Source organism: Desmodus rotundus, chromosome 2, assembly GCF_022682495.2.
Source record: "Desmodus rotundus isolate HL8 chromosome 2, HLdesRot8A.1, whole genome shotgun sequence".
NCBI lineage: Eukaryota > Metazoa > Chordata > Mammalia > Chiroptera > Phyllostomidae > Desmodus > Desmodus rotundus.
In genome coordinates, this window is record NC_071388.1 from 117,096,309 (window position 1) to 117,118,220 (window position 21,912).

A 21,912-nucleotide genomic window follows, 5' to 3' on the forward strand; every position below is an offset into this window, starting at 1 on the left:
ACACTGATGACTTCTCTTCCTATACACACAAATGACATGTTTGTGGTTGACAGTGTATTTCTAATTAAATGTTTTTTTAATTTATTTGTATCTTATTATGTTTAGCTTTTGTGTGAAAACCTCTTCCTAGACTTCCACAGTGAACTACCTTTTGACTTTATAATGAATAAATAATATTTGGCATCCCTAACAATTAGCTGGTATCTGTTAAGAATCTAATATGCAAAGAATGCATCAGCATATAACCACTATAAGATGTTGTCCTCCTAGAATTTTAAATTATTCATCCTAAATATAGTCTTGCTAAAATATACTTGGAGAAGGCAGGCAGTAGAAAAGAACTGAATAATGCACAAGCATTTATGTACTTATCTGTGGCTATCTCTAAACTATGGGTTTAGGCAAGAAGGGAAAACATTGTAACTCTCTATACCTTATATTTTTTCCTTTAAAAGAGTATCTTGTGCATTAAAAATTTAAATATTTCCATTATTATAAAAAATCTAGCTGTCAAGAGAAAAAACTACATTGAGATAATCATAAAAATAGTAACGTTTCTTAAAAGATTTTATTTTTCTTTTTTTGAGAGAGGGGAGATGAGGGAGAGTGGGAAACATTGATCTGAGATAGAAACATCAATCCGGATGCCTCCTATACACCCCCTGACAGGGGACCGAACCCACAACCCAGGCATATGTGTCCTGACTGGCGATCTTCTGCTTTGCAGGATGACACCTAGACAACTGAGCCACACCAGTCAGGGTGATGATAACATTTATTGAGCACCTCCTCTACTACACACTAGACATACTACAGATGTACTGTCAGTTAACTTCAGAACAACCATGAAGAATACTATCACACCCCTTCATTGCTGAAGAAATTGCTCTTTTGCCTGGACCACAGTGTCTTTAAGGAACCCCAAACCAAATCTGGTACATAATGTTGTTCAGAATATATATACTGAAATGATTCAGAAAAGTGAACTTGAGAGTATGAGAAAAAGCTAATAAAAACAAGTTCTTTTTATGAATATAAGTGTAATACTTCAGCATGTTTATTCTTAAGGTCCTTAAGAAATAATAGGATTTGGTAAAATACTAGACAGGGGACAAAGGAATGCATGGGACATAACACGATATTTGGAGGAATCCAAAATAATGGTGCCATGGATGAAAAGATCAAGTAGAAATTTTATTTTTAAAAATATATATAAGTAGGGTTAAGAGATAATATAAGTCACGTATAAAATCAAACAGTATTTAGTGAGTACTATTCTGAAGTGTTTTGTTAAATACACCAAAATGTATAAAAACTGTATTTTCAATTCAGACTATATAACAAAATAAATGGTGTAACAGGTATTGAAAATGACAGCTTTTCAGTAGATCAAAGAATTTTAGAATTAACAACTTCATACAGGAATTAATAAAATGTAAAAAATGTGCTTTCAAGAAAGATTCATGTAATTATATACTTCTGATTGTTACAATGCTAGAGGCATAGCATTTCCAAACTAGTATCTAGCTGATATTCTGCATATGAGAAAAGTTTTAATTTGCAGATGGGCTAGGATAGTAGTAGATGGAGACAAGCAGATAATAATTTATACTAGTGGCAAATTTCTAAAGTACAGAAATTTCCTCCATTCATCAATCCCTCTATCAACAGGAAAATATGCTTTCTTAAATAGTGGAAGCACAAAATAAGCAAAATATTAGGTGTAGCATAAAACATTAAAAATTTAGTCAATCTATACAATAGCAATTTTGGGGATAGACAAAGAATCAGCACCCCCCCCCAAACAAAAGCATGAAATCATAGTCAGAAAATTTCTTTCCATTTTGTGAATAAGGACTGAAATTATCGTTTTACTAAAATGTCAATTTTTCAGCAGAAAATTCCTAAGTTAACAGTATGTGATCAGTTTAACAAGGTACAAGATCTGAGGTTTTCATTATTCTCATTTACTGGAAAACATTTTTATACTCAAAATAACTATCAGAAACTTTTAAATACACTCTTAAATAATTCTTTCATGGATTCATTTTTAAGAATAAGACTAAAGTAAACCATATGCCAATGACAACTTACTAATACATAACTGCATTCAAGAAAAAAATTAGCTGAGGGTCAATTATAACATTTACTGAGTTATCAAGTACACTATGATTTTTGTTTGAAAACATTATTGACAGAAAAAAAGCAAAAGAAGCAAAAGGGGAGAAATAGGAGGCCAGGTTCTAAAACAAGTGAAAATAAAGTCAGAATTGGATACTGATACAAATTTGCACAAAAACAGTGCTGCTTCTGTTCTTGCACATGACTTTAAATCTTTTGAAATTCTTTAACACACACTGAAAAAATGATACTTAACTCTTAACAGTCAACATGAGAACTGTTTACCTTGCAGATTATAAGCTGCCAACTGAACTGCTGTATCAAAGGGACACTCCAATCTGAGGAGACCAAACAGAAAATTGGTTAAACAAGTTAATTTCACAACCTTCATTTTAAGATAAATGGAAATACATACTTTGTCTTGACCGTTTCTTTTTCATTATTAATTACAATTTATTTTTCAAAAACATTTTTCAGCTACTCAAGAAAAAGTTGTTTACCTTATGCAACTAATACTCACTTTCCACTGAGAATATCTTGTTTTAATTGAAGAACAAATAAATATCTAAGAAAAACAAAAGGCACAAATTTAACAAGCAGAACAATCTACTGTAAAAATAATCTTACCCTTTAATTTGAGAATAAACATTCTTAATTACAGAATTTTACCCACAATAAAATCCATAAAAGAAAAAAATAAGAAAAAAGGGGCACTAAGTATCAGGAGATGGTAACATTTCTCCAAGATAATAGCAAGAAAAAGCAGGCACAGAATACTACAGTACAGAGAAAAGGTTTACGGCAAATTACTGAGAATAAACTCTGTGAGCTGATTTAACTTTCCTGTGACACCTCATATGTGAAGGGATACAAGCATGAATATAACTGTGGATGACAGCTATAATCTCATTGGCAAAGTAGTCAAGAGGAAACCCCTTCTGAAGGTACTCAGCAACTCAATTTTTTACATAATAAATAGTATGTGAAATGAGTCATGGATTTGTAATATTATCAATAAATAAATACCAAGAGGACAGGAAAAAAGTAAAATAAGTATATATAACCTACTTATTCAAACCAAACCAAAGCTAACATTTTTATTAATCAACGGTATTTCAATAGGTAAAGAAAATCAGGAGCTAACTTGAATAAACTCCCTGTGGCCAAAGATAGGTCATTCTGAACATCAATAAATATGGCAATGTTTTAAAACACATCTGCCCTGCTTAAAATACATGAGTTGATAATGATACTTAAAAAAAAGAACTCACTAGTGCCCTGGCTGGGTGGCTCAGTTGTCTGGAGCGTGGTTGGTACACGAAAAGACTGTGGGTTCAATTCCCAGTCAGGGCACATATCTAGGTTGCAGGTTTGATCCCTGGGCACATACTGACGTGTGCCAGAAGGCAACTGATCATATGTTTCTCTCTCACATCAATGTTTTTCTTTTTCTCTGTCTCTATCCTCAGGTGAGGATTAAAAAAAGAAAAAAGAATTCACTAGTTACCTTTGGAGGATGATAGGAAGCCAACTCTTTATTTTGAAAACTGATAAAGGAAAATAATTCTACAGTTAAAAAGCACTTTTCCAAAAAAAATTCTATTGTCTGAGGTCTTGTTATGAGGGGCAAGGAATTCACTGCATTAGCTGGAAAGAATTATGGACAATCATCCAACATTTTAGCTAGCCTGACCAAACTTTACGCATGTACAACTCTGGACAGTAGTCTTACCGGGTGAGCTCTTCACGAAGATTATTTGGTTCTGAGGAATAAAACTTAACTCGAAAATGCAGACAATAGGGTGAACCAACTGCCATTAAAAAAAGAAAAAAAAAAGCTTTAATTATTTTATAATGGTTTAAATAGTAACAATTTACAGTCAGTAAATTTGTCAAAATCCATTGAATTGGAGCCAAAAGGTAACAGGTTATTGTGGCAATACTTCAGTTTACACTATAGGCTTGATTAAACACAAAAAGATACAATTTTTTAACTGTACCAACAGTCGTATAGTACAATCATAATCATGTGTCCTCTGAAGAATAGATGGCTGTAAATTAATTCTAACAGTTCAGGGCCAAATACATCAACTAAAAATGTTTTGACTGTGCAATCTAACAGCCCTAAAAATCTTTGGAGCTGTGTTTCTCCAGAGTACAGAGGAATGCCAGTTATTAACTGTTCCTGGCAAATCCTCCCACACACTTTCCAATTCACTTAACCTACTTCATTAACCTCTCTAGTCTTAGTGGTTCCCTTACTTTGTAAAGACTAGAGTTGAGGTGCCCTGAAATGTGTTACTAAGCAGGACAAGATGTATTATGGATTGAACACTGGTATTTTCCCAAATATTAATAGGAACAATACTGATGTTTTATGTGAATTGCTTCTTTTAGCTATTCTTAATTTTTTAAGAAGTTATTGCCTTAAATTCTCAAAATATTTTCCAGGGCTGGGCAGATGTAAAACAAGAAAAGTCCAACATAAGAGGTTACTAAATAAAAGTTAAGCATCTCATGGGAACTCAATCTCATTTGCAAACTGCAAGGCTTTCTCCTGGAAACAAACTGTAAGACACTTGAATCTAATTACCATCAACCCAACATAACTTAGGATCAGTATATCAGATTGAAATTATTTTTAGAAATTAGAGATGCTAAGAAATTCATCTGAAACGTGATTTCTTATGTCCCTACTATTAGAAATCAGCTACTAACATATAATTATATAATTCAATTTTTACTTCACAATTTTTTCAACACTTACTTTTTACTTGCTTTTTAATACTTTTTGTACCATCCAACCAGTGCTGAAAACAAAAACAAAAATTCAACTGTTAAGCAGATGACAGAACTTAACATTTTAATTACTAAAAGTTAATTTGCACCATGCTTTTAATGATAACCACAACGAAATATAGGGTCCATCACAAATAAAAAAGATTTTGTAATAAAAAGAGGCCTGTCCCCTTTTATTATAAAATCATAAGCATGTAATTCTGTAACGTAACAATATCACACTCAAGCATACCATATGATATTATAGGTGAAATGTTCAAATTAAAACTATAAATTATTACACCCATATTATTACCCTACCAACCACACTCAAGTAGGTGTTACTTCTGCCGGACACTGTTTTACAAGAAAAAAAAGGACGAAAATAAGAGGGAGGGTTATCTACCCCAAATCCACAGCAAGTTTATGATACAGATGAGCAAAAAAGACTAAAACCAGGTATGACTTATGTTACTTTACTCTCTCAGTAACAAAAATGATATTCTAAATTTTACCCTTAGTTCTCAAAAAAAAAGACTTGCAACTGTTAAAATTCGACAGAAAAGTATCTTTATATTCCATATTCTTATAATAAAAATTTAAGATTTATTAACAGATCATAACCCCAAATTAAGTGAAATAACAGTGCCACTTATATTTTATAAAACAGATACTACTCAGAAGAGCCTGCACAATAAAATCGGGTATTTCTCATAACTAAGGTCATATGAAATAAAGCAGTCTTTGCTCCTTTAACAAATAAGAAATGTTAACATCATGACTAGCATTTCTGTAACCTTTTCACTCTGAAATGTCCGTAATACAAACAGACCTAAGAACCAATTCCGGAGACTTCCACTGATAAACCGTTCCCAGCTCACTTCTCTTTATGAATCCTTTTATACCACCAAGTCCTAACAGTGACAGGATACACTTACCCAACTAAGATACACATAACTGTGTTCTCTCCTGCATGCTTACAATTCCAAGCACCCTAAATGAAAAGAGTGCTCTTGTGCTAACAAGTTCACAGAGCTAAGGAATCCAGTTTCAGAAATGCAGATAGGCGAAGAGTGGGTAAACAAGGCTGCATTGTAAATAGACTTGTAACCATTTGCTTTTCTTGCCAATTATGTGCCCTAACCTCTTCTCATTCTCTCCCAAGATCCAAAAGTAAAATTCACAAAACTATCAGTATGCCAGCAAAGTACCTCTGCACATCGAAATCAGATGGTCAGTAAATATTTTCCAAGGCAATTAAAACTGTAATATTTTCCCTGGATTCCAAGTGTGTAGCCTACTTAGTCAGCCATCTCTCGTCTTTTAATAAATTCAGTTGGACATCCACTTATAAGCACATTTCAATCTAAAAAATGTTCAGTTTACACAGACCTCCATTAATAGAATGCTAGGTCAGCCAGTAGGCAGAATATAACTCTATCCATTTGCAGAAAAGATTTCAATCTAGGACAGCAAAAATCCTGTCTTGGCCAAGCCCAACAATCCAATATCCAAAAATCCTAGGTTTAATTGTGCAAAATCCTACTACAGCCTGGTGTCAATTACATATAGCGTATAAAATAAAATTGGTTTTTATGACCCAGATTGTTTTCTCCCCACAACCATGGATCTAGGAGTCGCCCTATCTTCAGGTTTTACCTATTATACTGCAATAAATTAACAATTTTATGGCTGGTCACCTGGGCAGTTTCTTGAAGCCATGCTTAGGGAGACTCTCATACACCGTAATGAGTGCAAATGAGCACAACCCTTACAGGAGGTAATTGGACAATGCCTTAAACATAAGTCATTGTGGATGTGTGCTCATTTACCTACAAGGAATTACAATACATCAGAGAAAGGTAAGACAATCTATACATCCAACAATAGTAAACTGCCTAAACAAAGGATGAATATGAGAGAATACCATACAATAATTAAAATGAATGAAAGCAAATTCTTAAAAATCCTGGGAAATTACTTACAATATACTGTTAAATTTTAAAAGGCAGTTTATAAAATATCATAAATTACTTTGTTAAAAGGTACAACTCGTATAAACATGCATTTTCTTTTGGACTGAGACAATCTATATAACAAAACAGTACCAGAGATATTATCTAGGTGGTTGAGGTTACTGGTGATAATTTTCTTCTTCATTGTTTCCTATATTTTCAACTTACTCTACCAAAAGAACATTATTATTTAAAACAATAATCATGAACTACCTCATTTTAATATTTTATATAGCCAATATATTCATATAGTTTAATTTTTGGTAATATTAAAAGGTATATGGTTAACAGTCCCTTCAATCCTTGCAATGGGCCATCCCCCCATATACCCAATTTCCATTATCACACTTACGAACATACCCCACAAGGTGTTACGGGCTTCTGATTCCTTCCAGAGTTTTTTTCAAACAGGTAAGAAAGAAAGGAAAAAAAAACCCAAAAATGTGTGTGTGTGCTGGGAAGGAGTAAAGAACAACAGACTAAAAATCAATAGGCTAAATAGAAATTTTGACAAAATAAACTTTCAGGAATATAAAGAAGGAAACATTAATACAAGACAGACCACTTACTTTTCAAGAACAACCTAAAGTCCTCTTAGGCTAAACTTAAATTTCATTCACTTTAAGAAATTTAGGGGTAGTCTCATAAATTCTCCTTAAATCTCTAGTTTGTTCCCTACTATTCTAAGAAGCACATTAAACTAAAATCCTCCCAGTGAGATAAAGGATCAGAGTTTTTTCCCAAGTAGGCATTTTAGTCTCTTTTCTACCTGCATATAATTAATAACTTTCTAATATCTGGCACGACCCTAAGACAACCCAAAATTCTGATGAAGCATCATGCACATTTTAAAATGAAATTTAGTAGCTGGGGGAGTTCTGGGTTTTTCTGGGGAAGGTCTGAGCTCATGTTTGTATATCCTGAAGTCTGTTTTCTTTCATCTTCTCCACATTCCAAGCCCAGAGACTGGAAAATTCAGAGCTCAGAGACAGGATCTTTAGGAGTTGAGTTTCAAGTACATTTAAAGATAAAGGTGAAAGTATACAGATAGATTCTTGGTTAGTTAGCGTGAAACTAACATGGTTCTCTTTCCTTATGGTAAATTAAAAAGAAACCTCCTTTTAACTTTCTACTTCTAAAGGTTGGTTGATAAACTTACGTATCAAAGGATGTGGAAAGCTACATTTCTTTTCATGCTATTAAGCTACGCATGAAAGTACACAGTATTTACTTATATGTCCTAAAATATAAATAACACATAATCACAAACACAACAGACATTAACTACACCAAAGAAATCAGCTACGGAGCTTCCAAAACACTAACATACACACACCTTCATCCCAGGCCCTAATGCCAAATAGTCTATAAACAGCATTTCAAATAATCTGATTTCCAACAACCTACATTCCTCTACTAAAGAAAATCACCACGTTTGCTCAAAGAGTGAAGACCTTTAGGCAGAGAAATATTAGTCATTTTTGAAAACAACTGCCTCTACAAAAAGTATTCCTCCTCTGAGAAGTAGAAGCTTATGTTCTGAATTAAAGAATTGGATTAAAGCAAATTTTAACACAATTAACAAAATGTTAAGAAAAAATCTAAACTATGAAAACAGAGGACAAATGTTTTGCATTGCTGTACGAACCGAAAGCACTTTAATTTAGTCTAGATTCCATTATAAATTTTTCTAGATAATTACTTTTTTGGCAATAACAGTCTGTGTTATGAGACATCCTAAAATGAAGACTTAAATGTGCAATTAAAATATATTTTCCACTGTGCCTTTCTGTATATTACTAGTATACTCTCAGGATTCTTATGGAAATGCAGGCAAATTAGGTAAAATATATAGTCATTCTCCAGAAGTAGAGCAAAAGTTTGCTTTGGAAATACCTTTCTTTACGGTTCCTCCTTATTTAGTAAATGTGTGTTACAATATGCACATCTACAAGGTCTGTCCAGAAGGTATCCAGCCACATAATATGAAAAATTAGAGACGCTTATTAAAGAAGATATAAGAAACATTGTACACAGGACGATGACACCTCAGTCCCCTTCAAAGTAGGCACCTGGGGACCTCACACAGTTCTCCCAATCACCACCAGCTCCCCTGTTGTATTTTCCTGAATCTTATCAGTGGTCTGAAATCTCTTCTTTTTAAAAAGTGATGGCAGTTTTCAGAAAAGCCAGAACTCACAGGGTGCCATATCTGGGCTGTAGGGGGAGGGAAGGAGGGAGCTTAGTGACCTGGATGATTTGATGTTTCACCAAAAAACTCTGCACAAGCCGTGATGCCTGAGTGGACGCACTGTTGTAATGAAGCTGCCAATCACCAGTGCATAGCTGTGGCCTCCTGAATCATCCAAATAGTTTCCACAGAGGAATGTTCAAGCTTAACATAAAATTTGGTGCAGATTCATTGCTCTACTCACTCAGTCATTTTGAATGCATGGCCACACAGTACTCATGTCCACTCAACAGCATCTATGGCCCTCAAAGAACACTACAGTGAAGGCAGCACTGTTCACGCATGCGCAGTCCAGTCCACTCTCCTTGGCTGCCATGTTACATCAATATAATGCACAGGTGGCAAACACAAGGCCTGCCGGCTGAATTCGGCCCTCCACCTTGTTTTGTCCAGCCCGGCACCTTCTTTCTACCCAGAGGCAGCGCCAAGTTCTCACTTAACTGTGAAAGAGTAGTTACATTTACACAGTCCTAAAACTGCATTCAGCCCTTTGAAGGTAACCACAAGGTTGATGTGACCCCCAGTGATAATGAGTTTGACACTCCTGAATTATAGCGCAAACTGTTCTTGCTATGTTAATAGTGGCTGGACCTTTTCTGAACAGACCTTGTATATTTAACATATACATATTTATTTCTATATACATATTTATTTCTATGTACTTTTCTTTTCCACTACTTTATTGCATCCTATTGTTTGTTTTCAGTTACAATCCAATCCAATCACCTTCTAACAGGGATAGTTTCACCTCCTCCTTTCTAACTAACCTTTAAAACTTCAACAACTGCATTTGTTCGTATTACTATTATGAAATTAAACAGTGGTGGTAATAATGGGCATCTTTGTCACCTTTCTGTCTTTAATATGAATGCTTCTAATGTTTCTCTATTAATCTACTGTTATGTTTTTTAAAATAATTAAATTTTTTTAAAAAATCAGAACCACTGAGCAACCACAGGGTCTGTTCTCCATAGGTGCTGCCTGTTGGGCCACCTGTCTACCCAGCAGCCAGCACCACCCCCGAATATGGACACACCTTCCAAAGGTTGGCTAGACCTACACAGAAATGTCAACTCTATACAGTCCAAAGTCCGTTAGATTTATTCAAGGTGTTAGTGGGCTAGGAAGAAGAGGCTTAACAGGCCACCAAAAAACAAAAAAAAATGATAAGAATTCTAGAGTAGAGTATTATCATCTGCCCAACCTCCAATGAGTGAGGTCAGCAAGCCAAACTGGAAGCTCACGACATCATGCCTATAGTAACTGAAATAGCTGAAAATTCTAAAATTGTTAAGAGAATTGCCTCTTACCTTAGCTCATCTATCTTGGATTTGCCCTGGAGGGGATCCACTGTTGCAGCATCCAGGTGTGCACTTACAAAACATTTACTCAGTGTTCCACTAGACAATTTAGTATTTTCTAGCTCTCAGTTTTGGATCTGATATCTCCATTTCTATCTGTGTTGAATTTTGTCTTTAAACTAAAAGCCATAAACTTCAACTAATCAAGTTACTCACTTTCCTTTTGTGGTAGAGATTTTAGTTTCAATCTTGTTGAATGTTGTTTCATTTAAGTATACAATAAAGCAATAACAGCATAAGTGAAGGGTTAGTTAACCTGTTCAGAATTGGCACACATCACATCAACTCACATTCCATTGCCAAAAGCAAGTCACAGGGCCAAAACTAATATTAATTCAGCAAGAAAGTATAATCCCCTTATCAGCAAAGGCAAGAAACAATCTCATGATATACCATGTATAATAAATTATATACTGAATCATCTTTGCATTTCTGAGAATAAACTCCACCTAACTATAACGTATTATTTATACTTTCAATAGGCCACTGACATTTTATTTAGGATTTTTTTCATAGAGAACAAGGGAAGTTTAAAATACACATATAAAACAAACTGATATAAGCTATCCAATCAATCTGAGAAAAAGGCAAAATATATTTACTATGACATGCTAAGTTCTTTTTCCTTCTTTTCCAGGTATTAGGGGACATGCTACCTATGTTTCCCTTTTCTGAGTCAGTGTCTACAATCTAGGTAATGCATTCTTCTTTAAAAACCAGATTGGACAGCTAAAATTCTAATCTCTAAATATGAAGTTAGAAAAATTTTACCAAGCAGAGGTCACAAACATATAGGTCAGAGGGTTGAATCTTGGCCCAGAGACATGTTTTGTTTGGCTCACACTATATTTTTCTTATTACTTTGAAATTAATTTTATTATGAAACATTCACAAAAAGATACAATAGCAAGAGGTCTTGTGTACCCTTCTCCGACTTTCTGCCAATGCTTACATCTTACATAACTATAATACACTATTAAAATCAATAAACTGACATTGGTACAATTTGCAAACAATAAGTCCTCACTGCAACTTTAAGCGAAATGACATATAATGAAAACCAATTTTACCATAAGCTGATTGATATAAACAAGAGTTAAGCTCTTAACAGCATATTTCTGATCATAAAAACACCACCAAACTTCTAAATAAAGACCCAAAACACTTCTAATTATTAAACATTAAAATAAATGTGAGCTATACATACATTTAAGAAGATAAATAAAAACATGTAAGATAATCATTTTCCAAACACTTATTCTAGTTCAGGGTAGCAGAGGGCTGGAAGCCTGTCCTGGCAGCTCAAGGTGGGAACCCACCCGAACAGAACATGCTCACACACAGCCCACGCTCAGACTGGAACAATGTAAACACACCAATTCATCCAACATCAATTCACCCAACTTGCACATCTCTGGGCTGTGGGAGTTAACAGGCATCCCAGGGGAAAACCCATGCAGACATGGGCAGGTCATGCAAACAATGCCCTAGCTGGCAACTGTTGCTTTTCTCATCAATGTTAGAACAAAACAATGTTTATTCAAGGACCTGCTGTATGCAGTTCTATGCCGCTTATCACACATTTAGATTCCTGTAACTAAGACCACAATCAAAATAAATATCCTATTATCACAAAGAGTTCTCTCATACTACTCCTTTACAGTCATACCCATCTTCTGTGTCCAATAATTTTACACCTTGGCAACCATTGATTTGATCTCATCTCTATAATTCTGTCAATTCAAGAATGTTATATAGCCCTGACTGGTGTGTCTAAGTGGACTGAGTGCCAGCCTATGAACCAAAGGGTTGCCAGTTCAATTCCCAATCATGGCTCATGCCTGGTTTGCAGGCCAGGTCCCCAGTAGGGGGTGTGCTAGAGGCAACCACACACTGATGTCTTTCTCCCTCTATTTCTCCCTCCCTTCTTCTTTCTCTAAATATAATCTTTTTTTTTAAGAAAAAAGAATGTTATATAAATGGAATCATACAGTATGTGACCTTTAGAGATTGGCTGTTTTCACTTAGCATAATGCCCTTGAAATCCATTCAAGTTGTCTATCAATAACTTTTTCTTTTCTATTGCTGATTAGTATTCCATGGTATAAGTGTACCAGTTTGTTTAATCATTAACCTACTGTAAGACATTTTATTTTTTTCAAGTCTTTTCTATTACAAATAAAGCTGCTATAATCAATCATGCACAGGTTTTTGTGAGAAAATAAGTCTTTATTTCTCTGGGATAAAAAGCCAGACATACAACTGCTGAGTCACATAGTAAGTGTATGATTAGTTTTTTAAAAAACTGCTAGACAATTTTCCACAAAGGCTGTACCATTTTCACATTCCCCAAACCATTATGAGATCCAGTTTCTCCACATCCTCACCAGCATTGAGTTGTCAATATTTTTGATTTTAGCTGTTCTAATAGATGTATAGTGATGACATCTCATCAAGATCTTAAATTTGCATTTCCCTTTTGTCTAGTGATGTTTAACATCCTTTCGTGTGTTTATTTGCCATCTGTATATCCTCTAATCCTACTTTAAACCTCTAGAGGAGATAACTGCACAACCCTATCTGCAAAGAAGTGCCTGCATTTATAATTGGAATATCAGAAGTTGCATAAGCCCCTCCTCTTCCCAAATTGTTCAGTCCAGAAGTAATTAGGTGGTCTGAACAAGGTCAGCATCAGTGCAGAGATGCTGAGGCTAGAGATGAATTCCAAACAAAGTAATTAGTCAAGTAAATACTATACTGATGATAATCAAAGCCTGATTTCTGTAGAAAAGAACTACAAATATGGAGAAGAAAAACTGCAATGAGTCCTGTGGTATTGAATTAAAATCGGAGATATGTCTGTGAAGTCATGGTATTCTATATGAGAGTGAGAGTGAGAGAGACAGAGACAGAGAGACAGCGTTCCTAAACCTAGCCACAAACCTCATTGGAAAACTGGCAAAGTCCTGGACTGGAAAAGGGAAATACAAGATGAACATCTTCTTGGGACAGAAAAGTCAGGAAATGCTCAAAGAATGATGTGTGCATCTTAAATAAACAATAGAGCCACCTTGAAGTGGCTGCCGCTGGCCAAACCTGGGGAAATCTGAGCATCAAAATAAATGAACAGTTAACAGATTATGACCCACCGAATAAAACAGAATCCAGCCTTGGCTTGTGTGGGTCAGTGGGTTGAGTGTGGGCCTTCCAACCAAAGGGTAGCCAGTCAGGGCACATGCCTGGGTAGTGGGCCAAGTCCCCAGAAGAGGGTGCGAGAGAGGCAACCACACACCGCTGCTTCTCTTCCTCTCTTTCTCCTTCCCTTCCCCTCTTAAAGTAAATAAATAAAATCTTTAAAAAAAGAAAAACAGGAATCCATTGGCTAGTAAATAAATAAATAAAAAGTTTGATGAGAAACAGTCTTAAAGTAACTGTCCACAAAAAAATTATTAATTACAAAGAGTAAAATAACTTTATAATGGAGAGGACCTGCCAGATACCACACCTTAATCAAGGGATCAAAGTCAGGTGATATCATCAGTAAGGGGAAAAAATGAAATTAAATGTCACCTGATAGGATGGAATGAGAACACAGGATCACTTCTCTGTTATTGCCGGCCAAAGTTATCTAAGATTAAACCTACTTTATGAGGAAACATCAGACAAACCCAAATTGAGCAACAGCCTCAAAAAAAATGGCCTGTATCCTCAAAAGTGTAAGAATCGTGAGAGTCAAGGAGAGACTGAGAAACTGCAATATTCTAGTTTGAAGGCCAATAAAAAGACATGACAACTGAATGTAAAGTGTGTTTCTGAACTGGACCCTATGGCTCTAAAGACCACTCAAGGAGCAATTGGCCTAACTTGAATGGATGGTGGTAGTATCACAATGTTAAATTAGTCCTGGTTTTGATGGTTGTACTGAGTTATACAAGAAAATATGCTTGTTTGTGGGAAGCATACACTAAAGAATTCAGGGGTGTTGACACACCTTACTTCACCTCTCTCTTAGATGGTTCCAGAATAATATTTATAGTGTCATGCAACTGTGCTGTAAATATGAAATTGTTTCAACTATAAAATTAAATATGAACACATAGTCACATGTTCATATAAAATAGGCTAGTATAAGCAAAGGTAAACAACTTTAAAAAATAGCAAAAAATCACGTATATGATTACATACATATTAATCAGAGCGAACTCAAATTATGTAATACAAGGAAGAAAAGTAAACTATGGCTTCATGAGTTTACTAATTTTGGTTACCTCTACAATAGATGCATAATTCTAGTCATACCTATGTTGGGCTGATCTGAAATGACCAATAAACAAAACCTTAACACACTAGTGTTACATATATGGACACGCCATACGGTCAAGGTTAAACTGTAGCCTATTAATTCCTTGGTCATTTTCTTACCCTGCCTCACCCCCTTTAGATTCTGTAACTCTGTCAACCCAGTAAATATGACAAAGAAATATGGAAATAATTGGGTTAACATAGTTTACACAGATGATCCTGGTTGAAAAATCCACTTGATCTATCATGTTCCCTATCTTCACCAATAAATTAAAGTATTTTATAAAGTACCAATTTTGCTTCATTCTGGGGTTAAATCTGGCCACACAACAAATAACTGAAAAATCTTCTCTCTGCTTGCTTAATGTCATAAGTAAGACTGCTATGGAATCAAGTGAGTTAACACTTTCAGAACATTTAAAATACTATCTAGAATTTGTTTTTAATAGTTTTCATCTACCAATTATTGTTCTTTCAGCTTAACTCACAGTTTAGAGCAGTGATTTTCAGCCAGTGTGCTGCAAAAATTTTTAAGACATGCAATACCTAACTATTTAGTCAGGGTCAGTGAGCTCTTTTCCCTTAGATTATTAAATAAAAATATAACAGACGACACAACAATGGCTGTCTAGTGCAAATGAATTAAAATTCACTCATGTCAGATCTGCTTTTAGTGACAGCAAAAATAGAAAATAAGTAAGTCTATAAGCTTAATCTTAATGCCCAGATTTCTGGGTATTGAAAGGGATAAACTAGAACTAAAAAGAGTAGAGCTTAGTCCTGGCTGGTGTAGCTCAGTGGATTGAGCATGGGCTGCGAACCAAAGGGTCGCTGGTTCGATTCCCAGTCAGGGCACATGCCTGGGTTGTGGGCCAGCCCCCAGTGGGGAGCATATGAGAGGCAACCACACATTCATGTTTCTCTCCCTCTCTTTCTCCTTCCCTTCCCCCCTCTCTGAAAAAATAAATAAAATAATAAAATAAAATAAAAATACTGCTTCCTCTTAAAAAAAAGAGAGTAGAGATTAAAGCAAGAAAAGCACTAAAGTATTTCAAATAAAAGGGGAAATAATCATTTTAGGATCTGGCAATTCAATGATTGCTGGTATTGGCAAAGAGCTAGTAATACAACTTAACAATGACTGTATGTCTATTTCTTTCCACAATTACTTAAATATTATGAGTACCTGAAACCTAACATTGGCATACTTCTACCTCTTTTCCCCCTCAACCACCAAAAAAACAACACACTATGAATTAATTGTCTACCCCTAAAATCATTTATTTTTTCATCTGACTCGAAGACTTTAATCCCTTATTTTAGAGGTGAAAGTTGAATGATACTAAACAGTCAACCAATCCTTTATCAAACTAAGTAGCAGACCAGAACTGAATTCAATAAACGTTTTGTGTACCTACCATATACTGGGCAACAGAGGTAAGTAAGACTCATTCCCTGCCCTTAGTGCATTTAGTCTAATAAAAGAGAAAAAACATTAAAAAGGAAAAGAAAGGAAACACCTACTATACAAAATCCATCCAGAGATCAGAACTCTAAAACTGGGAAATAGCTTTGCAAATTTTTTTGCAAATGTATATGTGTGTGTGTGTGTGTGTATCCAGATTTTTTGAAATAGAAACTTCAATTATACTGTTTCTTTCCACTGTTTACATCACTCTATGTCAATTAGTATTCTTAAAATTCACCATTTTTAATGAGCTACAGTGTATGTCAACTGTAAAACAATGGTATTTGTGTATCTAAACATATCTAAACATATAAAAAGTACAGTAAAAGCATAGCATAAAAGATAACAAATGGCTACACCTGTAGCACTTACCATGAATGGGGCTTGCAGGACTAGAAGTTGCTCTGGGTAAGTCAGTGAAGGAGTGGTGAGTGAATGTGAAGGTCTAGGATATCACTGTACAGTACTGCAGACTTTATAAACACTATACACTTAGGCTACACCAAATTTATTTAAAACAGCTTAACACTGAACTACTACATCACTAGAAGATGGGGATTGTTCAGCTCCATTATAATCTTATAGAACCACTGTCATATATGTGGTCCATTATTACTGACACATTGTTATGTGGTATATTACTTTATTCAACACTTTTGGTATTCAATTTGGATGATTATCACCACTAATTCACCTTCCAATCTTACCTACTCCTTTCTTTAAATATCCTCAAGTTAAATCCTAGTATTGTACAATACTCAGTTTTTTGAAAAGTCTCCAACTTCCTACTGTACTACATACACTGTTCTCTCATCTGAAATGCACATGTCAAAGAACATCTATTTATCTAGAATCACAGATCTGGAAGGAATCTCAGGGAAGAATACTCTAATCTACTCACCTTAATTTTCAAGTTAGAAACTTCTGTCACTTACCTACAAAAGTTTGCCATTCTTTCCACTACGGAGTGCTTCTTAAAGTCTAATAGGACCACAAACCAACCCATTGGTTATTAAAAATAGATTTCCAAGCCTCATCCACAAAGATCATGTTCTAATAATTTGGGTTAGGGCCAGACCTTTTTTTTTTAAACAAGCAAATCATGTTATTCTGAAGCAAGGAGTCAATGCTTCAGACCTTAATAAGGAAACCACAGGAAAGAAAGAACACATTAAGAATATATAGCCTTCAAACAAATTTAAAAAGAGTATGTAGCTGTGTAGCACTTAGCATGCCATTTGAAATTTTCCATTTCTGCTCCCATATTGAAACCTCCAAAAAAACACAGCTACTTACTGCTACTTGTGCGGAATCCATAAATCTCAGTCCAAAATAGTCGCTTTCAATAAGATCCAAGTGGTATGTAATCTGATCAAACAGCTCTTGACCTTTGGCTTTTCTCTGAAATAGCAAGAAAATAAGTGAATCAATATGTGGCTTGCAAGATGAACAAGCCTGAACTGAAGATGGCTTTAATTATATAAAATCTCCTTATGGTAGTAGGGGGGAGATTGCTAGAGGGGAAGGGGATACAGGGCAGAGGGTGGCAAAAGGGGAAAAATTGGATAACTATAGTAGCATAATCAATAAAATATATTTTTAAAAAGATATCTTTAAAAAAAGTATTACTTGTAATACCAAAAGTATTACCATGTAGTAGATAATAGGTAAGACACTAGTTTTCCAATAAACCACTGAAGGCCAAAAGAGAATCTGTGATCTCCATGTGCTTTCCTGAAGAATGTTACTTCCTATCAACCAACAAATATTACTCTGTACCTGACACTATGGAAGGAAAATTTCTTGTTTTGTCTTGCCAAGTTTAGAGTTTTAGAGTCCATACTTTATAAAGGAGGTTTATAATATAACTGGAGACAGAAAACCCACAAGAAAATGTAGAAAATTTAAGTATAAATCATGTGGAATGAACTATATTTGCCAATAAATTTTAGAAAATAGAAAGTCAGAGACTAGAATTAACAGGGAAGACTTAGAGATCAATCTGAAACTAAAGAATAACAAATAAGGTAGGAAATTAAAAAAAAAAGGAAGGTGGGAGGGAATATGGGAAAATGAGAAAACTACTGTAATCAATGCAAAACCCCCCCCCAAAACAAAAAACACCACCAAACTGGAGAGGGACTATAGCAAAGAAACCTGTATAGAAAAAGTAGTTGTCAAAGTGTGACCCCTGAGCATTTTCTAGATTGTTTCAAAAGATCCACAAGGCTCTAGGATTCTTCTCATGTGCCTCAATCACAACAAATATTGCAACAGAGTGAATGCAGAAGCAGATAAGAGACTCTGTTTTTTTAAATCAGACATTTAAAGAGATTTATGAAAGTGAATAAATGCTACTCTTCTCACTAAATTCTTTGTTGGTTAGGCAATAGTTATTTTTCATTAAAATGTTACTTATGTTAACATACCAGGGGTATATCATTGCTGTTTTTAAATTAATAATTTTTTAAAACATTTTTCAGTTTTAATTTCTAATATTGTAACTATCAATAGATATAACCCTCATAAGCAAATGCTTTGTTAGGATCCTCAATTTTCAAATATCTTCATATACATCCAATCCATGCCCCTCCCCCCATATAATTTCAAATTATGGTTTAAGGTATTTCTTACAAATAAGCATATACTTGGATTTCAATCTCTGCCTTTTAACTGACTTTATTATTTCAATTTCTCCATTGCTTTTTCTGTACTTCTTTTTCATTATTTAAAAAAATATTTTATTTACTTTTCAGAGAGAGGGGAAGGGAGAGAAACATCAATGTGCAAGAGAGAGATACATTAATATGTTGTCTCTTGCTTGCCCCCAACTGGGGAACCTGGCCCTCAACCCAGGCATATGCCCTCACTGAGAATCCAAATGGCAACCTTTTGGTTTACAGGCCAGCACTCAATCCACTGAGCCACACCAGCCAGGGCTATTTCTTTTTGATAAATAAAAATGTTATCTCTTTATTAAGACAAGAACTGTACTGTGCCCTCATGTCCCTGATCTCCTCTCTACCCAATCCTCATCATGTTTTATGAATATACTTCCTCTATTTCTTTTATTTGGTCATGGCTAATTTTTTAAAGACAATAATCTTTGGTATTTGATTATTCTTTACATGTCTTACATGTGTAAATTACACATATAGTACCATCTGCTAGATTTGTTTATCTGTTCATCTGAGCTCTTCCTCAGCAATGTTCCCCATGTCGGACTCTACATGGCTGATCTTTAATAGTCTTTTATGTTTGAGAATAGGTTAATCATGCCTATCTGAACAATAGTCAGCTGGATATAAAATTCAAGGCTCAAAGTTATTTTCTTTCAATAACCGCTTCAATATGCAAAATATATTATTCTATCATCTTCTTAAAGTCTATACTGCTACTGAAAACTGTGATGTCAATTTGAATCTTGTTCTTTAAAAATATTATTTATTCTCTTGGGTAAGCTTTAGACTTTTCTCTACCTTTGACAGTCTTAAATTTCACTATAATGTATCCAGGTATGGGTTTTTCCTTAACTCTATTTCGTATTCTATTGGGTCTTTTTAATCCGAGATCTTTCTTTTTAATTCTGGGAAATCAATCTATTATTTCTTCAAATATTTCTCTCCTACTTTTGTCATTTTTAAGTTTCCTACCTAAGTGCTGGTACTTCAAGGTTTTTTCTATTTTTATTTATTTATTTTTTAAAGATTTTATTTTAATTTTGAGAGAGAGGGGAAAGGAGGGAGAAAGAGGGAGAGAAACATCAATGTGAAAGAGATACATCTATTGGTTGTCTCTCACACATCCCCAACTGGGGACCTGGCCAGCAACCCAGGCATGTGCCCTGTCTGGGAATTGAACCAGTGACCTTTTGGTTCACCGGTCAGCACTCAATCCACTGAACCAAACCAGCCAGGGCTGAAGATTTTTTTGTTTGTTTGTTTTCTTAATATATAGTCACTTATTCAATAATCCTAATGACTACAGCTTATTTGTCCATTCAACAAATACAAAACAGACAAAAGTTCAGAAAGCCTTAGTAATATGACAAAATGACAAGGCTAGAATTTGAATTCTGCTGTCTCCCAAGCTCAGATTCCCTAAGGTTACTCATCACACCCAGATTTTATCTGGAATGTCGCCTCTCAGATCAATAATCAAATATCCCAACTTATCACAACTTCATCTTCTAACTTGTTCACAAATTACTCTTAATACCTAGGTTCTCCAACCACATGGGAACTTCCAGTACATTGACTCCACTTAACAAGCATCAGCCTCAGCCTCCATTTCTCCTTTCTTTAACATAAAATTTATCATTTTAACCATTTTAAAAAATACAATTCAATGCCATTAGATATATTCACAATGTTATGCAACCACCATCACTATCCATTTCCAGAACTCTTCCAATCATCATCCCAATCAGAAACTTCGTACCCATTAAATAATTGCTCCTTATACCCCCTCCCCTCACCCCCTAATAACCTTCTTCCTACTTTCCCCCGCCAAATGGTTGTTAGCATCTTTGTGGAAAATCATTTGACCATGTATTTCAGGGTTTATTTCTAGACTCTCCATGTCTGTCTGTATGCCAGAACCACAAAGTTTTGATTATTACAGCTTTGTAGTAAGTTTTGAAATAAAGACATGAGTCTTTTTTTTTTTTTTTCAAGTTTTGGCTATTTGAATTTCTTTTTTTCTTTCTTTTTTTTGGCTATTTGAATTTCTTTAAGATTCCACATAAATTTTAGAATAGACTTCCCTATGCCTGCAAAAACTGTCCTTGGAATTGAATCTAGATGGCTTTGGGTGGCACTGTCCTCTTAACAATTTGTTTTCCAATCCAACACTGGCTGGTGAGGCTCAGTGGATTGGGAGCAGGCCTGCGAACCAAAGGGTTGTCAGTTTCATTCCCAGACTAGGGCACATGCCTGGGTTTCAGGACAGGTCCCCAGTAGGGGGTGTACGAGAGGCAACCACACATTGATGTTTCTCTCTGTCTTTCTCCCTCCCTTCCCCTCTAAAAATAAATAAATAAAAATTTTTAAAAATACATTGTTTTCCAATCCATAAACATGGTATATCTTTTCATTTATTCAAATAACTTTCCATTTTTCTCAGCAATGTTTTATAGTTTTCAGTGTATAGGCATATCTCAGACATATGGTTCCATACCATCATATTAAAGGTGAATATTGCAAAATGATTCAGATTAATTTTTTGGTTTCTCATTGCATATAAAAGTTATGTTTACACTATACTGTGTTTATTAAGTGTGTAATAGCATTATGTCTAAAAAATGTACATTTCTTAATTTAAAAAGTTTATTGCTAAAATATGCTAACCATCATCTCAGCATTCAGTGAGTCATACTCTTTTTGCTGGTGCAGGGTCTTACCTTCATTTATAAAAAATAGTTTCTGCAAAGTGCAATAAAGTGGAGTACAATAAAATAACATATGCCTATACTATACAAGTTTTTTGCCTCCTCAGTTAAATTCATTCCTAAGTATTTATTCTCCTTGATGCTGCTGGAAATGAATTTTCTTAATTTAAGTTTCAAATTGTTCACTGTTAGTATATATAAGTACACTGATTTTTGTTGACTTTGTA

The 21,912-nt window shown here is 34.7% G+C and overlaps 1 protein-coding gene across 4 annotated transcripts in view; it reads right to left on the reverse strand.

Annotated features, from left to right (window-relative positions):
• Positions 1-21,912, reverse strand: part of EPB41L5 (erythrocyte membrane protein band 4.1 like 5) — a 166,350-nt gene that overhangs the window by 130,680 nt on the left and 13,758 nt on the right. For all 4 annotated transcript variants that reach the window (XM_045203052.2, XM_045203051.2, XM_024569625.3 and 1 more), the window contains exons 3-7: positions 17,593-17,697; positions 4,889-4,931; positions 3,854-3,932; positions 2,642-2,686; positions 2,407-2,459 (exon numbers count right to left, since the gene is read on the reverse strand). In XM_045203052.2, coding sequence (XP_045058987.1) covers positions 2,407-2,459; positions 2,642-2,686; positions 3,854-3,932; positions 4,889-4,931; positions 17,593-17,697 — 325 coding nt within the window. The remainder of the gene's footprint in view (positions 1-2,406; positions 2,460-2,641; positions 2,687-3,853; positions 3,933-4,888; positions 4,932-17,592; positions 17,698-21,912) is intronic.